Here is a 23,668-nt window from a genome sequence, read left to right on the forward strand (position 1 = left end):
ATATTGTGGAGCTCTGACGCGTTTCAATCAATTTTATAAAACTGTAGACATTCTATATGATTTTATAGCCTTATTCCATTGACGAGGTTTTGCATTTTGTGTTTTTAAATTAAATCGAACTTTTCACTGTTTTTTTTTCATTTTAGATATGAGAAATCAAGTTCATACAGCATTTACATCGCGAGGAACTAATTCTCACTGAGCAAATCGGTTTTAATCAAGAACGTGACATTTCCGCCACCTTCCAATAGTCACGTCTGCCATTCATGCAAATGCCTTCTTCTTCTTCTTCTTCTTGTCATCCTATTTTTTCCCCAGCGCGCTGTCCTTTTTTATGACACCTTGAAATTAGTAACAGCTCCCTATACGCTTGATTTGCCGTGACTGGCTGAGAATATACCATGCCGTGGTTGCTCCATCTAACACGATCGATGGGTCCCACTTTGGCTCAATGTTGGAACCCGTCCAAGAAAGCCCACGAGGAACATACAATGCCCCTTACCAAGGCGGGAAATAGTTTTCACACAAAATAATATCCGTTCGTCTAAACTAAGAACGGTGCATGGTTAAAACTCTCCTTCAATTCACTGCTCTTTCTTATTCACTGCGTTGAATTTCCTCAGAGGAGAAGTAACCACTAGCCTCGGGCAAACATCAAACCGCGACAAAAGCGTACAAACGTGGACGTATTTTGTTCATGTTCCGACATTCCGGCCGAGCTTTTGCCGATCACATGTAGTATTGTTTGCTACACGTTTGAATTATGCCCTGAATAACACCGACCCGTTTGAAGTGGACACAGAAATGTAGCGGTCGGCGAAAGACGATATGTTGTTTTTGAATAAAAGCTTCAAGGAATGATACAAAACATTACCACAATAGCTTCATCTTGATCTCAACAAATCCATAAATGTTGAAACTGAATAAGCACGTCTCTCAAATGTTCACACGGCTGAAAATATCTTAACAAGAAAAAAACATTGTCCATGATATTGTAACTACCAATATCAAATAACTTGTCGAGTAGTTGTACTATTTTATCTTCCTTTTCCATTACAAATATTCCCCAAAATATTTTGTCTGAAAGATTTTAAATATTTTCGTTAGGGGAAGGGTATTACATCGAAGTCTTTCAAAAATCAAACTAGAATCAATGAGCGAAGTTTATAAATAAATCGTGCGCTTCAACTTGTGATTCCTAGGTTTGATTATGAGTAGATCGTAATCGCCGAATGAACCCACTAATGGTAAACCATGCGCTTGGATCGTCTTGGGAATGCTGAATTGGTAAGCGGAGACGCTCATCCATAAATGCATCCGTGCTTGGGGATGCTTCATGGGGCATGGACTTCTCACTATTTTCCTTTAGATCTTTACATAGCTTTTATTAACAGAGGTAAAAGAGATAGGGACGTCATGTGGCTTTATTATATATATATATATTTTGTACGTATTTTTCATCAATATTGGAATTTATTTGGAAGACAGCCGATAAAAATGCCACCGACACCTCTTTCTTTGTAAATCGCACCCAAGGGGCGACTTTACACTTAAAGACATTAAAATATGTACAACCAGTTCTGAAGATTATTTTGCAATTGTGTAAACTCGAAAGCATCTTGCCCCTTGACAATATTTATATGGGTGGAAAATGAAAACAGAAATAAATCTAATCTAGTTTTGAGGTTAAACATTAACACAGGAGTTAATAAATCGTCGAAACTCCGAAGGCGAGAAGTCCATATATTACGTGTGCGCCAACGCCATAGACGTGTTTATAATGAAAGTAAAATGGTGTGGGCAGTCTAGCGTCACATCCCACACTGTGTTAGCTTATTACGATGGCACCGTGCCGCGCAGCGATGCGCATCAGGGGTTGTTCACTAATTAACTTCAGATCTATTACCGTTCACGCCTCGGTGATTTTCCCATTATCTTGAGTGAAGACCGGTTTTGTACTTAAAATATAAACTATTAAATATAATACTTATATAGCAATGGTGATACTTCCGTATTCCTTACCTTTCCAACATGTTTGGCAATACATTGATGATTTTACTTGTTATTTCAAGCAGGTTATATAATTGTTAAAAATCGGAAGACGCGCGAGATGTAGACGCATGCTACTTTATGATTTTGTTGGTATTACTATATCGAAGAAATGTATTACCGCTTTTCCTTGTTTTATCCTATGAATTTGTCGTTGACAGTTTTGCCATAACCTTCAATTACTTTTATTGTTCTATATTCCCCCATTGTCTGCATGCTTTGCAATACACATTTATTAAAATAAATATTTGGAATAAAAGACATGTGCAGTAAGTGAATGTGAGTGTAGAACGATACAAACTTATTGAGTTTTTAAACTTAAAGCCACAATATTAACGTAACATACCAGAATACAGGACGCCCCTTAAACCACGAATCCCCGCCCCTTTTCTTTTCTTCCGATTTGGCCGTATGCACAATACCATCATTGTGTATAGCCGGCCGTATACACAGTACCATCATTGTGTATATTAGTATTCGGTAGCCTAACAGCCTTCAAACGGTTTGCTTACTTGTTCGACAGACACAAAGTAGTTATTTGTGCTCTGAATAAAATTTCTTTGTCGATATTGTGATAGGTCACGGAGAATTGAACAGACATGTAAATATGCGCATCGTTGCGTATCGGACTCTGCATTGATGGAACGGGCTGTATTGACGTGCAGTGCATGTACATGTACATGTAGGCTGCACAACTAAATGGGCTATGGAAAATTGTATGCAACTTATAAAGCCCAACCATTATTGTTTGCCGTACGATTAATGGTACTGTCTGATAGGCTCTGCCAAACAAACGTTTTGGCATCGGATTTTACTGCTTCGAACTGGAACATACGGGACTAAACATACGATGGATATATAATTTGTTGGATACTGTCTTTGTTGCCGTCTACAGCTTGTGTAGCAATCCTGTGGCTGAAGCCTACGCCCTACTGTCCAAGTCACTACAAGGGTGGACTGTGGAGCAGGCTCGGTCGGTCTCTTACCCGTGTCGCGGCGCAGCCGGTGACTGGACGTGAATTATAAGCCCTTGTAAGTATTCACCTCTATCACTCGGCCCGAGCAAAGAAGGGGAAATGCGCCACTTTAATTGGTGGTTATAATGTATGGGAGTCATGACAATTTTCCTTTTTTTCTAACAACAACGAAATGTTTCTTAATCTGTAGTCCGGCCTTCATTCCATGTTCGACGGATTTGCAGTATGACTGACCATTTTCGAAGTCGAACATTGGAAAGAATGTTGAAAGACATGAATCTGGGACTGAGAAACATTTCTAAATTTGTTAGGAAATACTTTCTTGACTCTCCATAGACTTTGTACACAACTGCTGAAGTGGCGTCTGGATACTATACATTATTTCCCAGAAATTTCCTGACAACATTGTTTAGACTGTTTCTTAGTTCAAAATTTACGTTGTTTCCAACATATTTTGCAATGACTAGCAATGTTGAAGTTAAATGTGCAAATCAGTGATGTCAGGCATGATACAATGCACATGTATTTTAAGATATGATAAAGGGTAATTAAGGATAGTCCAGGGTGCATTGCGCATTATGAATTGTGTATCAACGTAAATGATCTAGCATCAGCAATGGTATCATGTTTTTGATTGGTTCTTAATGTGTTTTTAACTTATCTTTCATCAGTCTCTATACAGTTTAAAATGTTGTAAGATAATTTTGTGTTCTAATCAATGGAAAGGGGGTCAATGCAGCGATAGGGGCGGGGGTGATCTGTTGGTTACTCGGTTATAATTTCTTTGTTGGTTTGGTTACACTTGAATGGTTTTAAGGTTTTAAGGCCTTTTATTTATTTTTGACGGTTTATCTTAAAATATTTAATACATTTTTTTCGCTGTAAAATTGTATGTGTAAATATAGTTTAATCATTACAACTGTAGTTTTTGGTGTTCTGTTTTGGAGCTTTCATCAATGTTTAGACATGTAAATTTTCCATTTTTATCTTTTTAAATGGACAATAAATGAATTGAATTGAATTGAATTGAATGAGAACCAGATAAAAGACACGGCACATCTGAATAGACACATTTGGTTCTAAAACTTATCATAGGATAACTGGTTATAAATATAATCCTCTTCAATTGTGGCCTCGTCCGTTTGTGACATTATTTGTCATTTAAATTCGGTCGCCATGAAAGTAAAAAAAAAGCGTAGTTACTTTACCTTCACAAATGACCAATGATATAATCTCCGAACTGAGACCGATCTAAATTAACCATCTTCATGCTTCTTGATGCAGTAACCTTTAGAAGTTAATACATTCCTCGAGATGTATTTTAAAGTGCAAATAATAATGACATCAGTGAAGAATTTGATATTAATAAATGTTGCTACAAAATCATATCACATCCCTTGTTACACCTCAACAAATATGTGTGAATTTAGTAGAGCCTACAGTAACAATGAATAACCCCTTTAATCTATTGCTGTGTAATACAATCTTATAGGGAAGGCGGGGCTATATTTATTTACTACCCATATGTTAAAGTTGAGGGTACTTCGAGTCCCGGGAACCAGTCTAAATACCCACAAATTCACATATCATTTTTGTCATTTCCCTTAAGAGAAACGAGTCTGATGACAAACCATTTTTATTTGCCTGTAGACCATACCGGCGTTTCTCAATTTATTTTCGACAGCGTGATAATTGGAAACCTCTTCAGATAAATCGATGTGCCAGAATTGTGAATGGCTGATTGTTTAGTACACCCTGTGTCTCATTAAAAAACAAAATCATTCATTTTGTTATGGGGGGGGGGGGGCTGATGAGACAATGATCATATAAATGTATGCGTCATATTTTTTAATGAAAACACGATGCTATGGAAACTAAAGTGATGTTACCCTTCAGTTTGTTCTTATACATTGAAAAAAGAGCTGGACTTAAGCAACGTTTTGAGACGTAATACGATAAATGAAAAAAAAGTTTTAATTTAAACAAGTTGTATTTCATTAATTATAGCACGTTCGAATATCTTTAATTAAAATTGCCAATAACGCTCACACACACCAGCACGTTTACAAGCAAACCAAATTACAAACAAAATACACCCCACAAAAAGCAAAGGACCAAAACACATAAACAAAATTAAAAACAACAGACGTAATAAAAAAGGGACTCGGACGTGAATCCGGCATTACCAAATCTGCTAGAATAGGAATGAGAAAATCCTTTAAATGAATGAATAATTAACAGAGGACAAACAATGCACAAAGCCTTTCCATAGCCTCTTTAATCTTAGATTTTTGAAAAAAAATCTTTAGCACAACTTTCTAATTGAAAAGGAGTACATAACATGTCACGCTAATGAATGTAGTTATCTACATAATGCACTCAGTTTTCAAGAACGAAATTGTGTTTTAAACCTTGGCATGTTGTTTGTTCCTCTGCAGCTGATTGCATCTCCGATCTAAGCAATGATGGGCTTTCACGGACCAAGTCTACTCTTCACCATCTTGGTACTGGTATCCGTTGCCTTGCCTCATGCCGCTGCAAAGTTCCCTCAAAAAGCAACGATTTTTGAACTGGAGATTATCAAGGAGAAAGCACCACATATTCTACATGACCTGTGCTGCCCAGATCGGGAAGACGTTTACGAATGCATCGAGAGAGGTTTTGATGATTGCTGTAGCTACTTACTGGGTAAGTTGCATGGAGTGCGCCATGTGGTTTCACAAGTATTTCCATTCAGGTGGGGATATTTAGAATGGTGGCTGTGTCTAGGTTGGGGAATTGTTTCTTCCATATGGGGGAGCTACAGTTTGATATACACCATCCTTATAGGCCATCAGGCTCGGTCAAAAAGTTTGGCCACCGGTATCAAATGAGGGGAATAATCGTCATAGCGATTTTTGGCAAGGTATACACCTCCAGAGTTGGAAAATATGTGATAGCATTGCAGCAGTGACAGCTTTTTGGGTGTTATCACCCTTTTTTTTTCAAATTGTCCATCAAAATGCTTGTTACCACTCTAGGGGCGGTATACCTTGCGCATGTGCACTATAATCGTTCATGCCCTGACTTAATACTGGCCAAACCCCCAGGCTGAGAATTAGATGTGAGTTAGACCGTTGCGGGCGTCGCAAAATAGTTGTGTTAACCGCTTTCGAGAAAATAAAAAGGGCAGAGCGTGAAGCAACTTTTGGAGTTTGTCAATGGTAGGGCTGATTTGACCATTTTTAGACCAGGGCCCAATATTACGGAACACCATTCTGCCTTTACAGCGCAGTTGGAGCGCAATTCGTAATTCAGGTATATTCAATTATGTACGCCTGCAAAACGAGCTGATATAACACCTTGCTCACTAATGCACTTTAACCATCAACATGAACTTTTCTGTTGTTGTAAGCAAAATTTCTTCGCTTGCGCTTAGCAGCGCAACGAAATTAGGCCTAAAAGTCAATATTTTGCGCTTACCATAACTGGTATTATTCTTTGAACGAACGCTTCATGATTATGAATAAGTTATAGAATGCGTAACTGCGGGACGTTTACATAGGCTATACATAAAAAGAACACATCAAAATCTAAGGTATTTTGTTCAGCAAGGAATTTGGCAAGACGTTTGTCTGGTTGCGATCGTTGCTGGTAACATTTCATTTTACTCCACGTGTCGTCTCATGCTTTGTCGTGCTTTGTTTATTCCCCAAGGCGAGAAGATTACCAACGAGGGCATCGCCACCGCTTGGTTAAAGAAACTCAACTTTCTGTCGATAGAGACGGCATGGGCTGGATCCAATTTCAACTGGAACTTCCAAACCAACATGACAGCTTATAACTCTTGGGTAAATATTCAAACACCAACGATTAGATTCCTGAAGTCTTCTCAAGTCATTATTACCCTGTGCCCACCCTGTGCCCACCCTGTGCCCACCCTGTGCCCACCCTGTGCCCACCCTGTGCCCACCCTGTGCCCACCCTGTGCCCACCCTGTGCCCACCCTGTGCCCACCCTGTGCCCACCCTGTGCCCACCCTGTGCCCACCTAACCCCCTCGGTCCGCCTTTACTACGGGTGTCATGGCTCACATCGTATTTGAACTCTGAATTAACTAATTGCTTTTATCGAACTTCTGTTCCTACCATCCAATTTGTGTTTGTTCCCTGCCGCAGTTTGCCAAGAACGCCTCGATGCTTATCGGTGATTTCTCCCTAGAGATGAAGAATCAAGCTCGTCGGTTCGATACCTCCAGATTTCAAAGTTCTTCCATTAAGCGCATGTTTATGCTGCTATTAAGAGGTGGCTACTTAAACGACAGAGAAAAACGCGAGTAAGTATAGGTGCTAGTCTAGAAACACTAAGTAAATGTCACTGCCAAGTCAATTCGTTGTAAACTGAATTGAATTAAATTTATTAAAATGTAAATGAAGTCACCACAATTGTCAATTCATCTTTTGATTTAATAGAAGTTTGATTCACATTCTTCAATGAAAATGTCATGAGTCCAGGCAACAGGTGCGGAAATAGTACTCCAACGTACTTGGAAAAATAATATAAATATTGAAATTAAAAAAATATATATTTATTAGGCCTATAAATAGTCTCATACAAAGAAGGGAAAAGATACCATTCACTCAAAGAAGTTCTTGAAAAATATTGCAATAGTAATCCCCCGAAAACAGTACCCTTGCTACGTCATGATGCACCCATCAAATCAATCAATTTGGAGAGTTTGTTGATCAGGTGTGCCATCAATTAGTGTACTTCATGTAATGGATGGCTTGCCTGGTCGACAAACAGAAAAGACTCAAATGAAAGGTTGGAAATGAACTATTAATGTTCTCTCTGGAAATAAATACAGAAAATTAACCAAGGTTTCCAACGAGATGGAGAACATTTACGGCAAAGGCACGGTGTGTCGGGAGAGCGGCGAATGCTTGGCTTTGGAGCCTGATTTGGAGGATCTGATAGCGACTAAACGAGACTACGATGAGCTACTCTGGGCTTGGAAGGGATGGAGGGATGAGGTGGGCCGAAAGGTCCGTCCATTATACCCGCAATGGGTGGAGTTGAAGAATGAGGGAGCCAGAACCAACTGTGAGTATAAACAGTAATAAACCTTTGATTACAAAACAAAATATTTTCTAGTCGAAGTGGAAAAAGATAATTGTTAAATTAATGCACTGCATATAACTTTCCAATTTATGGGCTTAGAGGGTTTTGTGATGCAGGCAAGCGGCTATTTTTTAAACTCGCGTCCATATACGTTGCACAGTACTTCGTGCAGTGTTCGCCGTTTTTCTTGATTTCAGTTATCCCAGACAAACATTCAATATGCGGTTAGCTAAAACGATTGGTGTTCAGGCTTTACGTGTTTATATTTCAGTTGTCATTTCAGGAAAGGAAAATATCGACCGAATTTGTTTCCATGTGTTTAGTTATACTGATCGGGTAGCGACAACGTATTTAGTAATGCTTTATAAGATTAATATGATCGAACTCAAAGATCAGGTAAGAAACCGATGCGACTTATTTTCACATGATTCAAGCTAGTAAACACACGCCACCGAATAATTGTTTTCTCGCAGCCTATGCCGACGAAAGCGAAGTATGGCAGGAGAGGTACGAGATGAGAGACGGGAAATTTGAAGCGATGCTCAGCCGAATCTACACGGCCGTCAAACCCATGTACGAGCAGCTTCACGCCTACGTCCGCCGTAAACTAGCCGAACATTACGGCCAGGATAAAGTGGATACTGACAACGGCATGATACCGGCTCATCTACTCGGTGAGTTATGCGTATTACACGGGGATTAATGTGCTAACATTAGCCTTCAACAATTCATTATCTGCGCGCGGTAAATGTCACTTTACGACGTGATATATACAGGACGATCGGTCAAATGACGACCACGATGATCTTTTCAGCAGACTGATTATGCGTGCGTGCTCCAAGCAGTGTATCTTAATGATGTTGATGAGTTGCTATGGGTTTCGTCCCTTGAGTAATACAATAATGGTCTGGCATGTTCTTAGCATTTTTGGGTTGAATACAGGAAGTGAAAGACGAAAATCCACACTTGTATCATATCAAAACTTCCAGAACACAACATTTTTTTTGGGGGGGGGAGCCCTGAAAAAGTTGTGGTCCCCTAAAAAGTGGGTCCAAAAAATTACGGCGTGGGGTTCGGGGCCCGCTTAAGGGCCCCCAAAAAAATTGGATTGTAGATGCTCTGTGGTGCGATCTGAGGCAATTTCTGACCACTTTGACCAATTTTTTTTGAGGAAAAAATGGTGGTGTACGCAGTGCCTGCCTTTAGTGCGACGTCACTTAAAAAAAAAAAATGGGTTCGTTGTGGGGGGCCCGTTGCCCCCCCCCCCTTGGATCCGCCCTTGGATCATTTTCATGATCTCGTTTTTTGCGAAATCAATCGATGCCTTCAAATGGTCTTTTGCATGTGCTTTTTCATCAACCTATAGTGGTACTCTGGCCTAGTGTCAGGGTTTATGAAGATAAGGGGGATATGTTGTGTCCTTGGGCAAGACACTTAACCCTCACTTACCTGTCTCCATAACCGGGGATTAGCATGCAATGCACCTCCCATCATAAGCAGACGTGTGTTTGATTTGATTACTAATATAGTCCTGTCGTTCCCAAGGTAACATGTGGGGCCAGCAGTGGAACAACATTTACGACCTGGTCACCCCTTACCCCGACGTGCCGGACTTGGATGTGACCCAGGAGATGCGTCGTCAAGGCTACACGGTTCATAAGATGTTTAAGACGGCCGAGCGGTTCTTCACATCCCTGGGCATGGATCCCATGCCCGAGTCCTTCTGGGAGGAGTCCATGATGGAGCGACCTAAGGACAGGGAAGTGGTCTGCCACGGATCGGCACACAATTTCTTCAAGAATAGAGATGTCAGGTGAGAATGATGGAATCTGTGCGTAAGAAGGATTGCGACCTCGTGTACTTGCCCAATGTTGAGGGAAGTCGTCTTCATTGTTGCATTCGGTCTTGCCATAAAGTAAATACAATGGACCATTATCATGTTGCGGCCATTGTGCTTTTTCCCATTCAAATCAACATAACCAAAGCGAGGCTGAAAGGAAAAATAATATGCTTCCTTTAACAAAAACATTATCATTCAGTTCTGTTATTGGATAGAGGGAACATGACTGAAATGGTTGAAGCATGATAAAGATCTATAAGTGATCCACTTTCCTTATTTGATGTAAAAGAGGCTAAGCTCTATACCTCCTTCAATCCTACCAAATCCTAACGTTGGATCCTGACGGATTTGGAAGGGTTAGTGTTGGTCGCATACTTTGCTAATGAACACGCTGATTCTTATTTTAGAATCAAGATGTGCACTGAAATCACGATGGAGGATCTGTACACGGTTCATCATGAGATGGGTCATTGTGAGTACTACCTGCAGTATCACGATCAACCTGTCGTCTTCAGCTCTGGTGCCAATCCGGGCTTCCATGAGGCAGTTGGTGACACCATCGCTCTGTCGGTAGTCACCCAGGACTATCTCCACGAAATCGGTCTGCTTGATGAAGTGTCGAATAATGAAGGTGGGGTTGGAATTTGCAAGTTTTACTTTCAAGACTCATAGATACCATTTAACCAGTCTCAGAGTGATTTTCAAACGATAGTTAAGTTGTTAGTTAGATTTTTTGATCGCAAAGGTTAACCTAACATAAACAAGAAAATCACTCCCTTTCCCGTACCAAACTTCTCCGTTCTATAATCACACGTTTCATGTTAAACTACATGTATCAGAGTTCAAGTTAAGCCCTTTAACGATGCAATATGTCTGCTCGTCGCAGAGGACCATTCTGCAATCTTCCTTATACCTATTTTTCTTATTAATTGCGCACCTTTACACGTGCGTGGAAAGATGTCCAGTCAATAGACTTCAATTTTGAAGCGATAAGATATAATTTGTGCGCGTTGGAAACAGCTTTGCGTTGTCTTGTTCCGAGCGAAAACTCAGATTATTTCTAAAAAATGATGATTAAGAGCATCAGCGAAACTGTGTGGTATATCCAGGAATGGGTGTATTGTTGACATAAGTTAAGTTCCTGTATCTATAAGGGCTTTCTTGAGACCATGACTCAGGGAAATTCACACTCAAAGGGTTTTGCCCGCCAAAAAAATGTAAAATGGCAGACACATTTGGTCCGTATTCCTGTGCCTGCTTTCATCATGGTAATAATGAAGACTTATATTTCACACCAATGAATCTAATTTATTTTATGTTCAGCGGCTGATATTAACTACCTCATGAAAGTCGCCCTGAGTAAGATAGCTTTCTTGCCGTTCGGACTGATGATCGACAAGTGGCGATGGGGCGTCTTCCGAGGAGACATCAAACCTGAAGACTACAATAAAGAATGGTGGAGACTGAGGTATGCTGGTTTCCTGAGTCGTGGTAATCAATCAAGTTGTTCGTTACTTCGTTTGTACCTCACGAATTCTTTGAAACCTTCTTTCCGGGACTGATATTGACGTTTCTGTGAAAAGGGTAATCTTAGATAGTTTCTCTAGGATGACTTTTTTTTTCTTTGGGAAAAAATACTTGTTTCTGATATCAGTTTTCACGTGGAAATGAAAAAGACGTGGTCACTCAAAGTCTATCAATTGCTGATCGTCGAATCAATGATAAAAATAAAAGTGATTATTTTTTTCGTTAAATAGTTATGACAAATCGATAAAGCAATACAATGTACATCACTTAAGGAACCATACTATCTTAATGAAGAGTCAAAGGTCGTCGGTCTGATTTAATGAAATGAACCGGTGATGATAAAGGAGAGCTTTCTGTATTTTACTTTGTCAGAGCGGGGTACCAAGGCCTGAAGCCACCTATCGAACGGACCGAAGAAGACTTTGATCCCGGTGCAAAATATCATATACCCTCAGGAACTCCCTATATACGGTAAGTTACAGGACAAATCCTAGCTGGAAGATTGTAGTATTACTTTTACTTTGACGTTATAAGAAGTCTCTCTTTCAAGTAAATGCGTTTTATATCTGAAGTCATTCGTGTGGGTCAAATTTATATCTATGTGTGACCAATATTACGCTATATCTGCAGCAAGCACTGTTCAGAGAGTTTTCATGTAAAGCATTCATCGTCAAAGAAACCCTGAAATGGAGCCCGCTCACTGAATAAAAAAGGGGATTTCCTTTCAACTCGTGTACCCTGCCGGTACCATTTGAATATCAGTAATATGTTTTGATCACTGAAAACAAATACACCTCAAATTGTAAAACTTACTGGCACGGGTATTATGCCTCTTCACTTTAACTTGGAAGTTAAGTATGGTAATAAAGCATTTAATAAATTTCCTCAACAGGTACTTCGTTAGTTTCGTGATTCAGTTCCAATTTCACCGTGCGATGTGTAAAGAGGCCGGTTTTGAGGGACCGTTGCACTTATGCAATACTTACAACTCTGCGGAGGCAGGCCAGAAGCTGCGGTAAGCACATACATGAAACACTAACGTTTATTTCTTTGTTTAATTCTTATATTAACTAGATAGCCCATTCAGTGGAATCCATCGGTGTCATATCAGGCCCAGTATATAAGAAATCAAAAGAAACACCTGTCGAATACACTTATCTTTTCTTGGAATTCAGGTGTTAATGTAATTCATTATTATTGATATAATATTTTCTATTGTGTAGGGTTTTGCAAAAATTAAATGAGTGATATTATTGTTTGTGTAGTGACATGCTGTCGTTGGGAATCAGCGTTCCGTGGTGGGAGGCCCTAGAGGTATTGACGGGCTCTCAAACCATCGATCCGTCCGCTATCGAAGAATACTTCGCACCTCTCGTCAAATGGCTGGAAAAACAAAATGGCGGCAACGTGGGCTGGAACCCCAACCCTTGAAAACACATCAACAGCCCTGTGCCTGGAGTAAACAAAATGCCTGCAACAAACACACATCCTGCAGCAACTTCCGCACAGTATAGTTGCGTCTGAATGTCGTGGCTTCGGCCGGGTGTCATGTGAAATTTGGACTCCTATAAAATCTGGTCTCTTACGAAATCTGGTCTCTTATGAAATCTGGTCTCTTTTACCTCATACAGACTGTTCTTATTCCGTCTTATTGAGGCATGCACAATACAACCACGTTCAATTTGGTTGTATCGCATATTTTGTGGAGTCCACATTTCACACTACATCCGGCAGTACTACATGCATCTATGAAATTTGGACTCTTTATGAAATCTGCAGATCCCTTATATCTTATAATGGACTCTCAACCTCCGATCAGTATTCTCATTGTTCTGGTGGCTCAGCCGCCATGCAGAACACAACCACTGAGTCTGTATTTCATACACAAATGCAAATCAAGATTTGACGATGTTAGAGGGGTAACAACGAAATGGCAATTTTTTTTTTAACAAGTTTGGACATGATCATGTTTTACAGGATTATTTATTTTTTACTTTTTATTTATATCAGAATTTCATTCCCATCTTTTATTTTGATTGCATAAAAACTGCAGATACCATTTCTCCAATATACCTGTGGAATTTATTTGTCCTGTTTTTTCCCCACAGAATAGAAAATCGTCAAACCTTGATTTTCATTTGATCATTTTTCAAAATTGCACTGTTTCGTAGTTGTACGTGTAGACTGAATTGGTGCAGGGAGTCCTATCTTTATCGGTAAAAATGACTTGGGATTTTTGGGATATAGAAGTTTTGTTTAAGATTTAAAAAATAATGTAGGCCTACCCCCGAAGTGTTTCGTAACACTTCGTTCCATCTTCGGAACTTCCTCATACTTCTCTTTCTTTTTACATCCACGACACGAAAAACGAAGTCATCCTTTAAGACACTGTCACGACTTGTCCTCGTTATCGGGGTCCAAGGGAAACATTTACCCCAAACCAAAGAAAGTCTCATCAAGTAGTAGGAAGGTGTACTGCAAAGATTTATGGATGGTATGAATGGTGGTCTGTATTATAAAAAAAGATATTTATTTTTTTTTAACTCTTTAATTGATAACAAAAGGTACTCAGCAATTTCAGCTCAAGTTAACTTTATTAAATTGTTAGGAGAAAATTTCAATGATTTTTATATTTATTTTGGTTAAAAATGTATGTAGGACTATGAAGAGTATAACTCTGCTCATTCGGAAAATAAGTGTACCTCTTGAGATTTCCTCCTATCTGTGATAACGATCTTCCTTGAGTTTTGTTGTCAACGTTTTTCCTTGAAAGGGCGGATTGGATTATTAGCATTTTATTAATTAATAATACTAACCATTTTCAGAATGCTGGATGTATGGCTCTATACGTCCGGGGCTAGATTGAGTTGGATTCTATCGCATACAAAGATGTCTCACCAGACGCATCTTATTGTAAACCTACGTGAAATAACACTTTTCTAAAGTGTTGAAAACACATTATTTCACCTCGTGTATTTGTGCAAGTCGAGGTCATACTCCTTCGTGTTTTTTTTTTTTTTTAATTAAAAACGATTTGAATGAAAAACTCATTCCCGCGCTGCAGAACTTTTTTTCAGATCGTACATCTAAATTTCTGATTTTATTTTTGTATACTTATTGGTCTGGTAAACTTAACGGAAAACGCTCATTTAACTGTTGGTGTATTATTACAATTATTACCATAATTATTAGTTTTTTAGTTTTTTTCTTTTAAGTATTATTCCTTATACATTAGTTGGATGGAAAAACCTTTAAACGTGTCAACGAATATATCTAGAAGTATTCCATGAGATATTTAATCTCCCTGTCAGGACACATGTTTCATTTGTTGTGTTCTCTGAATATTATAACTTTAAGTTAGAGAACACTAACTGTGCACAATGGTTATCAATAAATCTGCAATACACTAAGGTTCTTTATTCCATCTTAAATATAGTTTCCTGTACCGATAACAACATATTTCTATATTCTATTCGAGTTGTTTAATCATATGTAAAACAATTCTACCAATGTACATCAAAAGAGGGCGCTCCTATGAATACTTCTTCGACTTCTGTACATTAACCTCCTATACCCCCCCCCCCCCAAATATTCATCATGAGTCGCAAAACGACAATTAAGTGCAGTGTGCGACCACAGAAAGCCAAAATAGCTTGATGAATGAATATATATTGAACAATAACTCCAACAATACTTGTCTTCAATCAATCACCATTCTGTCTCATCTTCTGATTAATAATATTATAGGCCCCATATTGAAGATATTCAAATTATATACATTTATTGACGGAATTGATGGGATGAACATTAGAAGATAAATGTTTTCTTCAATAATCGATTATTTTTGCCCAAATCATCGAAATTACAGCTGTCTCAATATTGAATAATACTCCCCTTCCATCAAGAGCCATTTCTGCGAAGTTTGAAGAAAACTATTTTGGGTGGCCAAATTTGATCAAAGATGTAAGGTTAACCCCTTGCAATTTTTTTCAATTTTGGCCGAAAAATGAAATTGCTCCAAACTTTCTTGAAAGATGCGTAAGGGATCCTAGAACGCATTTCGACTCGATTTGTGGAGAAAAGTGCCTTTAAAAAGAAATAATGCGTCAATATTTGGGGGCAAAATCAGTCAAAATTATTAATGTTTTCTCAAAAGATGTTTCTTTTTTTTACCCTAATCTTCGAAATTATTGCTGTCTCAATACTGAATGATGCTCCCCTTCCATTAAGAGTCATTTCTGCGAAGTTTAAAGATCAGTCATTTTGTTTGCCAAATTTGATCCAAAGTAAGGTTAACCCCTTGCAATTTTTATCAATTTTGGCCAAAAAATGAAATTGCTCCAAACTTTCTGGAAAGATGCATACGGGATCCTCAAACGCACTTCAACTCGATTTCTGGAGAAAAGTGCCTCTGAAAAGAAATTATGCGTCAATATTTGGGGGCAAAATCAGTCAAAATTATTAATGTTTTATTAAAAAATGATTCTTTTTTTTACCCTAATCTTCGAAATTATAGCTGTCTCAATACTGAATGATTCTCCCCTTTCATCAAGAGTCATTTCTGCGAAGTTTAAAAAAAAGTCATTTTTTTTGCCAAATTTGACCAAAAAGTAAGGTTAACCCCTTGCAATTTTTATCAATTTTGGCCGAAAAATGAAATTGCTCGAAACTTTCTGGAAAGATGCATAAGGGATCCTAGAACGCATTTCTACTCGATTTGTGGAGAAAAGTGCCTTTAAAAAGAATTAATGCGTCAATATTTGGGGGCAAAATCAGTCCAAATTATTAATGTTTTCTCCAAAAATGTTCCGTTTTTTACCCTAATCTTCGAAATTATTGCATCCTCAATACTGAATGATTTTCCCCTTCCATCAAGAGTCATTTCTGCGAAGTTTAAAGAAAAGTAATTTTTTTGGCCAAATTTGATCAAAAAGTAAGGTTAACCCCTTGCAATTTTTTTCAATTTTGGCCGAAAAATGAAATTGCTCGAAACTTTCTGGAAAGATGCATAAGGGTTCCAAGAACGCATTTCTACCCGATTTGTGGAGAAAGGTGCCTTTAAAAAGAATTAATGTGTCAATATTTGGGGGCAAAATCAGTCCAAATTGTTAATGTTTTCTAAAAAAATGTTCCGTTTTTTACCCTAATCTTCGAAATTATTGCTGTCTCAATACTGAATGATGCTCCCCTTCCATCAAGAGTCATTTCTGCGAAGTTTAAAGAAAAGTCATTTTTTGGGCCAAATTTGATCAAAAAGTAAGGTTAACCCCTTGCAATTTTTTTCAATTTTGGCCGAAAAATGAAATTGCTCGAAACTTTCTGGAAAGATGCATAAGGGATCCTAGAACGCATTTCTACTCGATTTGTGGAGAAAAGTGCCTTTAAAAAGAATTAATGTGTCAATATTTGGGGGCAAAATCTGTCAAAATTATTAATGTTTTCTCCAAAAATGTTCCGTTTTTTACCCTAATCTTCGAAATTATAGCTGTCTCAATACTGAATGATGCTCCCCTTCCATGAAGAGTCATTTATGCGAAGTTTAAAGAAAAGTCATTTTTTGGCCAAATTTGATCAAAAAGTAAGGTTAACCCCTTGCAATTTTTTCAATTTTGGCCGAAAAATGAAAATGCTCCAAACTTTCTAAAAAGATGCGTAAGGGATCCTAGAACGCATTTCGACTCGATTTCTGGAGAAAAGTGCCATTAAAAGGAAATAATGCGTCAATATTTGGGGGCAAAATCAGTCCAAATTATTAATGTTTTCTTCAAAAATGTTTCTTTTTTGTACCCTAATCTTCGAAATTATAGCTGTCTCAATACTGAATGATGCTCCCCTTTCATCAAGAGTCATTTCTGCGAAGTTTAAAGAAAAGTCATTTTTTTTGCCAAATTTGACCAAAAAGTAAGGTTAACCCCTTGCAATTTTTATCAATTTTGGCCGAAAAATGAAATTGCTCGAAACTTTCTGGAAAGATGCATAAGGGATCCTAGAACGCATTTCTACTCGATTTCTGGAGAAAAGTGCCTTTAAAAGGAAATAATGCGTCAATATTTGGGGGCAAAATCAGTCCAAATTATTAATGTTTTCTCCAAAAATGTTCCGTTTTTTACCCTAATCTTCGAAATTATTGCATCCTCAATACTGAATGATTTTCCCCTTCCATCAAGAGTCATTTCTGCGAAGTTTAAAGAAAAGTCATTTTTTGGCCAAATTTGATCAAAAAGTAAGGTTAACCCCTTGCAATTTTTTCAATTTTGGCCGAAAAATGAAAATGCTCCAAACTTTCTAAAAAGATGCGTAAGGGATCCTAGAACGCATTTCGACTCGATTTCTGGAGAAAAGTGCCATTAAAAGGAAATAATGCGTCAATATTTGGGGGCAAAATCAGTCCAAATTATTAATGTTTTCTCCAAAAATGTTTCTTTTTTGTACCCTAATCTTCGAAATTATAGCTGTCTCAATACTGAATGATGCTCCCCTTCCATTAAGAGTCATTTCTGCGAAGTTTAAAGAAAAGTCATTTTTTTGGCCAAATTTGATCAAAAAGTAAGGTTAACCCCTTGCAATTTTTTTCAATTTTGGCCAAAAAATGAAAATGCTCCAAACTTTCTAAAAAGATGCGTAAGGGATCCTAGGACGCATTTCGACTCGATTTCTGGAGAAAAGTGCCTTTAAAAGGAAATTATGCGTCAATATTTGGGGGCAAAATCAGTCCAAATTATTAATGTTTTCTCAAAAGATGTTTCTTTTTTTTACCCTAATCTTCGAAATTATAGCTGTCTCAATACTGAATGATGCTCCCCTTCCATCAAGAGTCATTTCTGGGAAGTTTAAAGAAAAGTTATTTTCTGGCCAAATTTGATCAAAAAGTAAGGTTAACCCCTTGCAATTTTTTTCAATTTTGGCCGAAAAATGAAATTGCTCGAAACTTTCTGGAAAGATGCATAAGGGATCCTAGAACGCATTTCGACTCGATTTCTGGAGAAAAGTGCCTTTAAAAAGAATTAATGTGTCAATATTTGGGTTAAAATCAGTCCAAATTATTAATGTTTTCTCCAAAAATGTTCCGTTTTTTACCCTAATCTTCGAAATTATAGCTGTCTCAATACTGAATGATGCTCCCCTTCCATCAAGAGTCATTTCTGCGAAGTTTAAAGAAAAGTCATTTTTTGGCCAAATTTGATCAAAAAGTAAGGTTAACCCCTTGCAATTTTTTTCAATTTTGGCCAAAAAATGAAAATGCTCCAAACTTTCTAAAAGGATGTGTAAGGGATCCTAGAACGCATTTCGACTCGATTTCTGGAGAAAAGTGCCATTAAAAGAAAATAATGCGTCAATATTTGGGGGCAAAATCTGTCCAAATTATTAATGTTTTCTCAAAAGATGTTTCTTTTTTTTACCCTAATCTTCGAAATTATTGCTGTCTCAATACTGAATGATTCTCCCCTTCCATTAAGAGTCATTTCTGCGAAGTTTAAAGAAAAGTCATTTTTTTGGCCAAATTTGATCAAAAAGTAAGGTTAACCCCTTGCAATTTTTTTCAATTTTGGCCGAAAAATGAAATTGCTCGAAACTTTCTGGAAAGATGCATAAGGGATCCTAGAACGCATTTCGACTCGATTTCTGGAGAAAAGTGCCTTTAAAAAGAATTAATGTGTCAATATTTGGGGGCAAAATCAGTCCAAATTATTAATGTTTTCTCCAAAAATGTTCCGTTTTTTACCCTAATCTTCGAAATTATAGCTGTCTCAATACTGAATGATGCTCCCCTTCCATCAAGAGTCATTTCTGCGAAGTTTAAAGAAAAGTCATTTTTTGGCCAAATTTGATCAAAAAGTAAGGTTAACCCCTTGCAATTTTTTTCAATTTTGGCCAAAAAATGAAAATGCTCCAAACTTTCTAAAAAGATGCGTAAGGGATCCTAGAACGCATTTCGACTCGATTTCTGGAGAAAAGTGCCATTAAAAGGAAATAATGCGTCAATATTTGGGGGCAAAATCAGTCCAAATTATTAATGTTTTCTCAAAAGATGTTTCTTTTTTTTACCCTAATCTTCGAAATTATTGCTGTCTCAATACTGAATGATGCTCCCCTTCCATTAAGAGTCATTTCTGCGAAGTTGAAAGAAAAGTCATTTTTTGGCCAAATTTGATCAAAAAGTAAGGTTAACCCCTTGCAATTTTTTTCAATTTTGGCCGAAAAATGAAATTGCTCGAAACTTTCTGGAAAGATGCATAAGGGATCCTAGAACGCATATCGACTCGATTTCTGGAGAAAAGTGCCTTTAAAAAGAATTAATGTGTCAATATTTGGGGGCAAAATCTGTCAAAATTATTAATGTTTTCTCCAAAAATGTTCCGTTTTTTACCCTAATCTTCGAAATTATAGCTGTCTCAATACTGAATGATGCTCCCCTTCCATCAAGAGTCATTTATGCGAAGTTTAAAGAAAAGTCATTTTTTGGCCAAATTTGATCAAAAAGTAAGGTTAACCCCTTGCAATTTTTTCAATTTTGGCCGAAAAATGAAAATGCTCCAAACTTTCTAAAAAGATGCGTAAGGGATCCTAGAACGCATTTCGACTCGATTTCTGGAGAAAAGTGCCATTAAAAGGAAATAATGCGTCAATATTTGGGGGCAAAATCAGTCCAAATTATTAATGTTTTCTTCAAAAATGTTTCTTTTTTTTACCCTAATCTTCGAAATTATAGCTGTCTCAATACTGAATGATGCTCCCCTTCCATTAAGAGTCATTTCTGGGAAGTTTAAAGAAAAGTTATTTTCTGGCCAAATTTGATCAAAAAGTAAGGTTAACCCCTTGCAATTTTTTTCAATTTTGGCCGAAAAATGAAATTGCTCGAAACTTTCTGGAAAGATGCATAAGGGATCCTAGAACGCATTTCGACTCGATTTCTGGAGAAAAGTGCCTTTAAAAAGAATTAATGTGTCAATATTTTGGGGCAAAATCAGTCCAAATTATTAATGTTTTCTCCAAAAATGTTCCGTTTTTTACCCTAATCTTCGAAATTATAGCTGTCTCAATACTGAATGATGCTCCCCTTCCATCAAGAGTCATTTCTGCGAAGTTTAAAGAAAAGTTATTTTCTGGCCAAATTTGATCAAAAAGTAAGGTTAACCCCTTGCAATTTTTTTCAATTTTGGCCGAAAAATGAAATTGCTCGAAACTTTCTGGAAAGATGCATAAGGGATCCTAGAACGCATATCGACTCGATTTCTGGAGAAAAGTGCCTTTAAAAAGAATTAATGTGTCAATATTTGGGGGCAAAATCTGTCAAAATTATTAATGTTTTCTCCAAAAATGTTCCGTTTTTTACCCTAATCTTCGAAATTATAGCTGTCTCAATACTGAATGATGCTCCCCTTCCATCAAGAGTCATTTATGCGAAGTTTAAAGAAAAGTCATTTTTTGGCCAAATTTGATCAAAAAGTAAGGTTAACCCCTTGCAATTTTTTCAATTTTGGCCGAAAAATGAAAATGCTCCAAACTTTCTAAAAAGATGCGTAAGGGATCCTAGAACGCATTTCGACTCGATTTCTGGAGAAAAGTGCCATTAAAAGGAAATAATGCGTCAATATTTGGGGGCAAAATCAGTCCAAATTATTAATGTTTTCTTCAAAAATGTTTCTTTTTTTTACCCTAATCTTCGAAATTATAGCTGTCTCAATACTGAATGATGCTCCCCTTCCATTAAGAGTCATTTCTGGGAAGTTTAAAGAAAAGTTATTTTCTGGCCAAATTTGATCAAAAAGTAAGGTTAACCCCTTGCAATTTTTTTCAATTTTGGCCGAAAAATGAAATTGCTCGAAACTTTCTGGAAAGATGCATAAGGGATCCTAGAACGCATTTCGACTCGATTTCTGGAGAAAAGTGCCTTTAAAAAGAATTAATGTGTCAATATTTTGGGGCAAAATCAGTCCAAATTATTAATGTTTTCTCCAAAAATGTTCCGTTTTTTACCCTAATCTTCGAAATTATAGCTGTCTCAATACTGAATGATGCTCCCCTTCCATCAAGAGTCATTTCTGCGAAGTTTAAAGAAAAGTTATTTTCTGGCCAAATTTGATCAAAAAGTAAGGTTAACCCCTTGCAATTTTTTTCAATTTTGGCCGAAAAATGAAATTGCTCGAAACTTTCTGGAAAGATGCATAAGGGATCCTAGAACGCATTTCGACTCGATTTCTGGAGAAAAGTGCCTTTAAAAAGAATTAATGTGTCAATATTTGGGTTAAAATCAGTCCAAATTATTAATGTTTTCTCCAAAAATGTTCCGTTTTTTACCCTAATCTTCGAAATTATAGCTGTCTCAATACTGAATGATGCTCCCCTTCCATCAAGAGTCATTTCTGCGAAGTTTAAAGAAAAGTCATTTTTTGGCCAAATTTGATCAAAAAGTAAGGTTATAACCCCTTGCAATTTTTTTCAATTTTGGCCGAAAAATGAAATTGCTCGAAACTTTCTGGAAAGATGCATAAGGGATCCTAGAACGCATATCGACTCGATTTCTGGAGAAAAGTGCCTTTAAAAAGAATTAATGTGTCAATATTTGGGGGCAAAATCTGTCAAAATTATTAATGTTTTCTCCAAAAATGTTCCGTTTTTTACCCTAATCTTCGAAATTATAGCTGTCTCAATACTGAATGATGCTCCCCTTCCATCAAGAGTCATTTCTGCGAAGTTTAAAGAAAAGTCATTTTTTGGCCAAATTTGATCAAAAAGTAAGGTTAACCCCTTGCAATTTTTTCAATTTTGGCCGAAAAATGAAAATGCTCCAAACTTTCTAAAAAGATGCGTAAGGGATCCTAGAACGCATTTCGACTCGATTTCTGGAGAAAAGTGCCATTAAAAGGAAATAATGCGTCAATATTTGGGGGCAAAATCAGTCCAAATTATTAATGTTTTCTTCAAAAATGTTTCTTTTTTTTACCCTAATCTTCGAAATTATAGCTGTCTCAATACTGAATGATGCTCCCCTTCCATTAAGAGTCATTTCTGCGAAGTTTAAAGAAAAGTCATTTTTTTGGCCAAATTTGATCAAAAAGTAAGGTTAACCCCTTGCAATTTTTTTCAATTTTGGCCAAAAAATGAAAATGCTCCAAACTTTCTAAAAAGATGCGTAAGGGATCCTAGAACGCATTTCGACTCGATTTCTGGAGAAAAGTGCCTTTAAAAGGAAATTATGCGTCAATATTTGGGGGCAAAATCAGTCCAAATTATTAATGTTTTCTCAAAAGATGTTTCTTTTTTTTACCCTAATCTTCGAAATTATAGCTGTCTCAATACTGAATGATGCTCCCCTTCCATCAAGAGTCATTTCTGGGAAGTTTAAAGAAAAGTTATTTTCTGGCCAAATTTGATCAAAAAGTAAGGTTAACCCCTTGCAATTTTTTTCAATTTTGGCCGAAAAATGAAATTGCTAGAAACTTTCTGGAAAGATGCATAAGGGATCCTAGAACGCATTTCGACTCGATTTCTGGAGAAAAGTGCCTTTAAAAGAATTAATGTGTCAATATTTGGGGGAAAAATCAGTCCAAATTATTAATGTTTTCTCCAAAAATGTTCCGTTTTTTACCCTAATCTTCGAAATTATAGCTGTCTCAATACTGAATGATGCTCCCCTTCCATCAAGAGTCATTTCTGCGAAGTTTAAAGAAAAGTCATTTTTTGGCCAAATTTGATCAAAAAGTAAGGTTAACCCCTTGCAATTTTTTTCAATTTTGGCCAAAAAATGAAAATGCTCCAAACTTTCTAAAAAGATGCGTAAGGGATCCTAGAACGCATTTCGACTCGATTTCTGGAGAAAAGTGCCATTAAAAGGAAATAATGCGTCAATATTTTGGGGCAAAATCAGTCCAAATTATTAATGTTTTCTCAAAAGATGTTTCTTTTTTTACCCTAATCTTCGAAATTATTGCTGTCTCAATACTGAATGATGCTCCCCTTCCATTAAGAGTCATTTCTGCGAAGTTTAAAGAAAAGTCATTTTTTTGGCCAAATTTGATCAAAAAGTAAGGTTAACCCCTTGCAATTTTTTTCAATTTTGACCGAAAACTGAAATTGCTCGAAACTTTCTGGAAAGATGCATAAGGGATCCTAGAACGCATTTCGACTCGATTTCTGGAGAAAAGTGCCTTTAAAAAGAATTAATGTGTCAATAT

General features: G+C 37.2%; 1 protein-coding gene across 1 annotated transcript; it reads left to right on the forward strand.

Moving 5' to 3' along the window:
- Positions 1-2,689: 2,689 nt before the first annotated feature.
- On the forward strand, positions 2,690-15,072 carry LOC119744580 (angiotensin-converting enzyme-like). Its single transcript, XM_038220576.1, has 12 exons — positions 2,690-3,081; positions 5,465-5,714; positions 6,723-6,856; positions 7,183-7,340; positions 7,872-8,107; positions 8,599-8,799; positions 9,671-9,938; positions 10,373-10,596; positions 11,289-11,433; positions 11,865-11,963; positions 12,385-12,507; positions 12,758-15,072. Exons 2-12 carry the CDS (start codon positions 5,489-5,491, stop codon positions 12,921-12,923), a joined length of 1,980 nt encoding a protein of 659 aa, XP_038076504.1. The 5' UTR covers positions 2,690-3,081; positions 5,465-5,488; the 3' UTR covers positions 12,924-15,072.
- Positions 15,073-23,668: the final 8,596 nt, after the last annotated feature.

This window comes from Patiria miniata, unplaced genomic scaffold (genome assembly GCF_015706575.1).
Source record: "Patiria miniata isolate m_02_andy unplaced genomic scaffold, ASM1570657v1 HiC_scaffold_7, whole genome shotgun sequence".
In the NCBI taxonomy this organism is placed as follows: domain Eukaryota; kingdom Metazoa; phylum Echinodermata; class Asteroidea; order Valvatida; family Asterinidae; genus Patiria; species Patiria miniata.

Coding starts and splice junctions, on each gene's coding strand:
- LOC119744580 (XM_038220576.1), top strand. CDS start 5,489: ATGATGGGCTTTCACGGACCAAGTCTACTCTTCACCATCTTGGTACTG. Junction 8,108..8,598: donor TGAGGGAGCCAGAACCAACT/GTGAGTATAAAC, acceptor GTTTTCTCGCAG/CCTATGCCGACGAAAGCGAA. Junction 11,434..11,864: donor AAAGAATGGTGGAGACTGAG/GTATGCTGGTTT, acceptor TTACTTTGTCAG/AGCGGGGTACCAAGGCCTGA.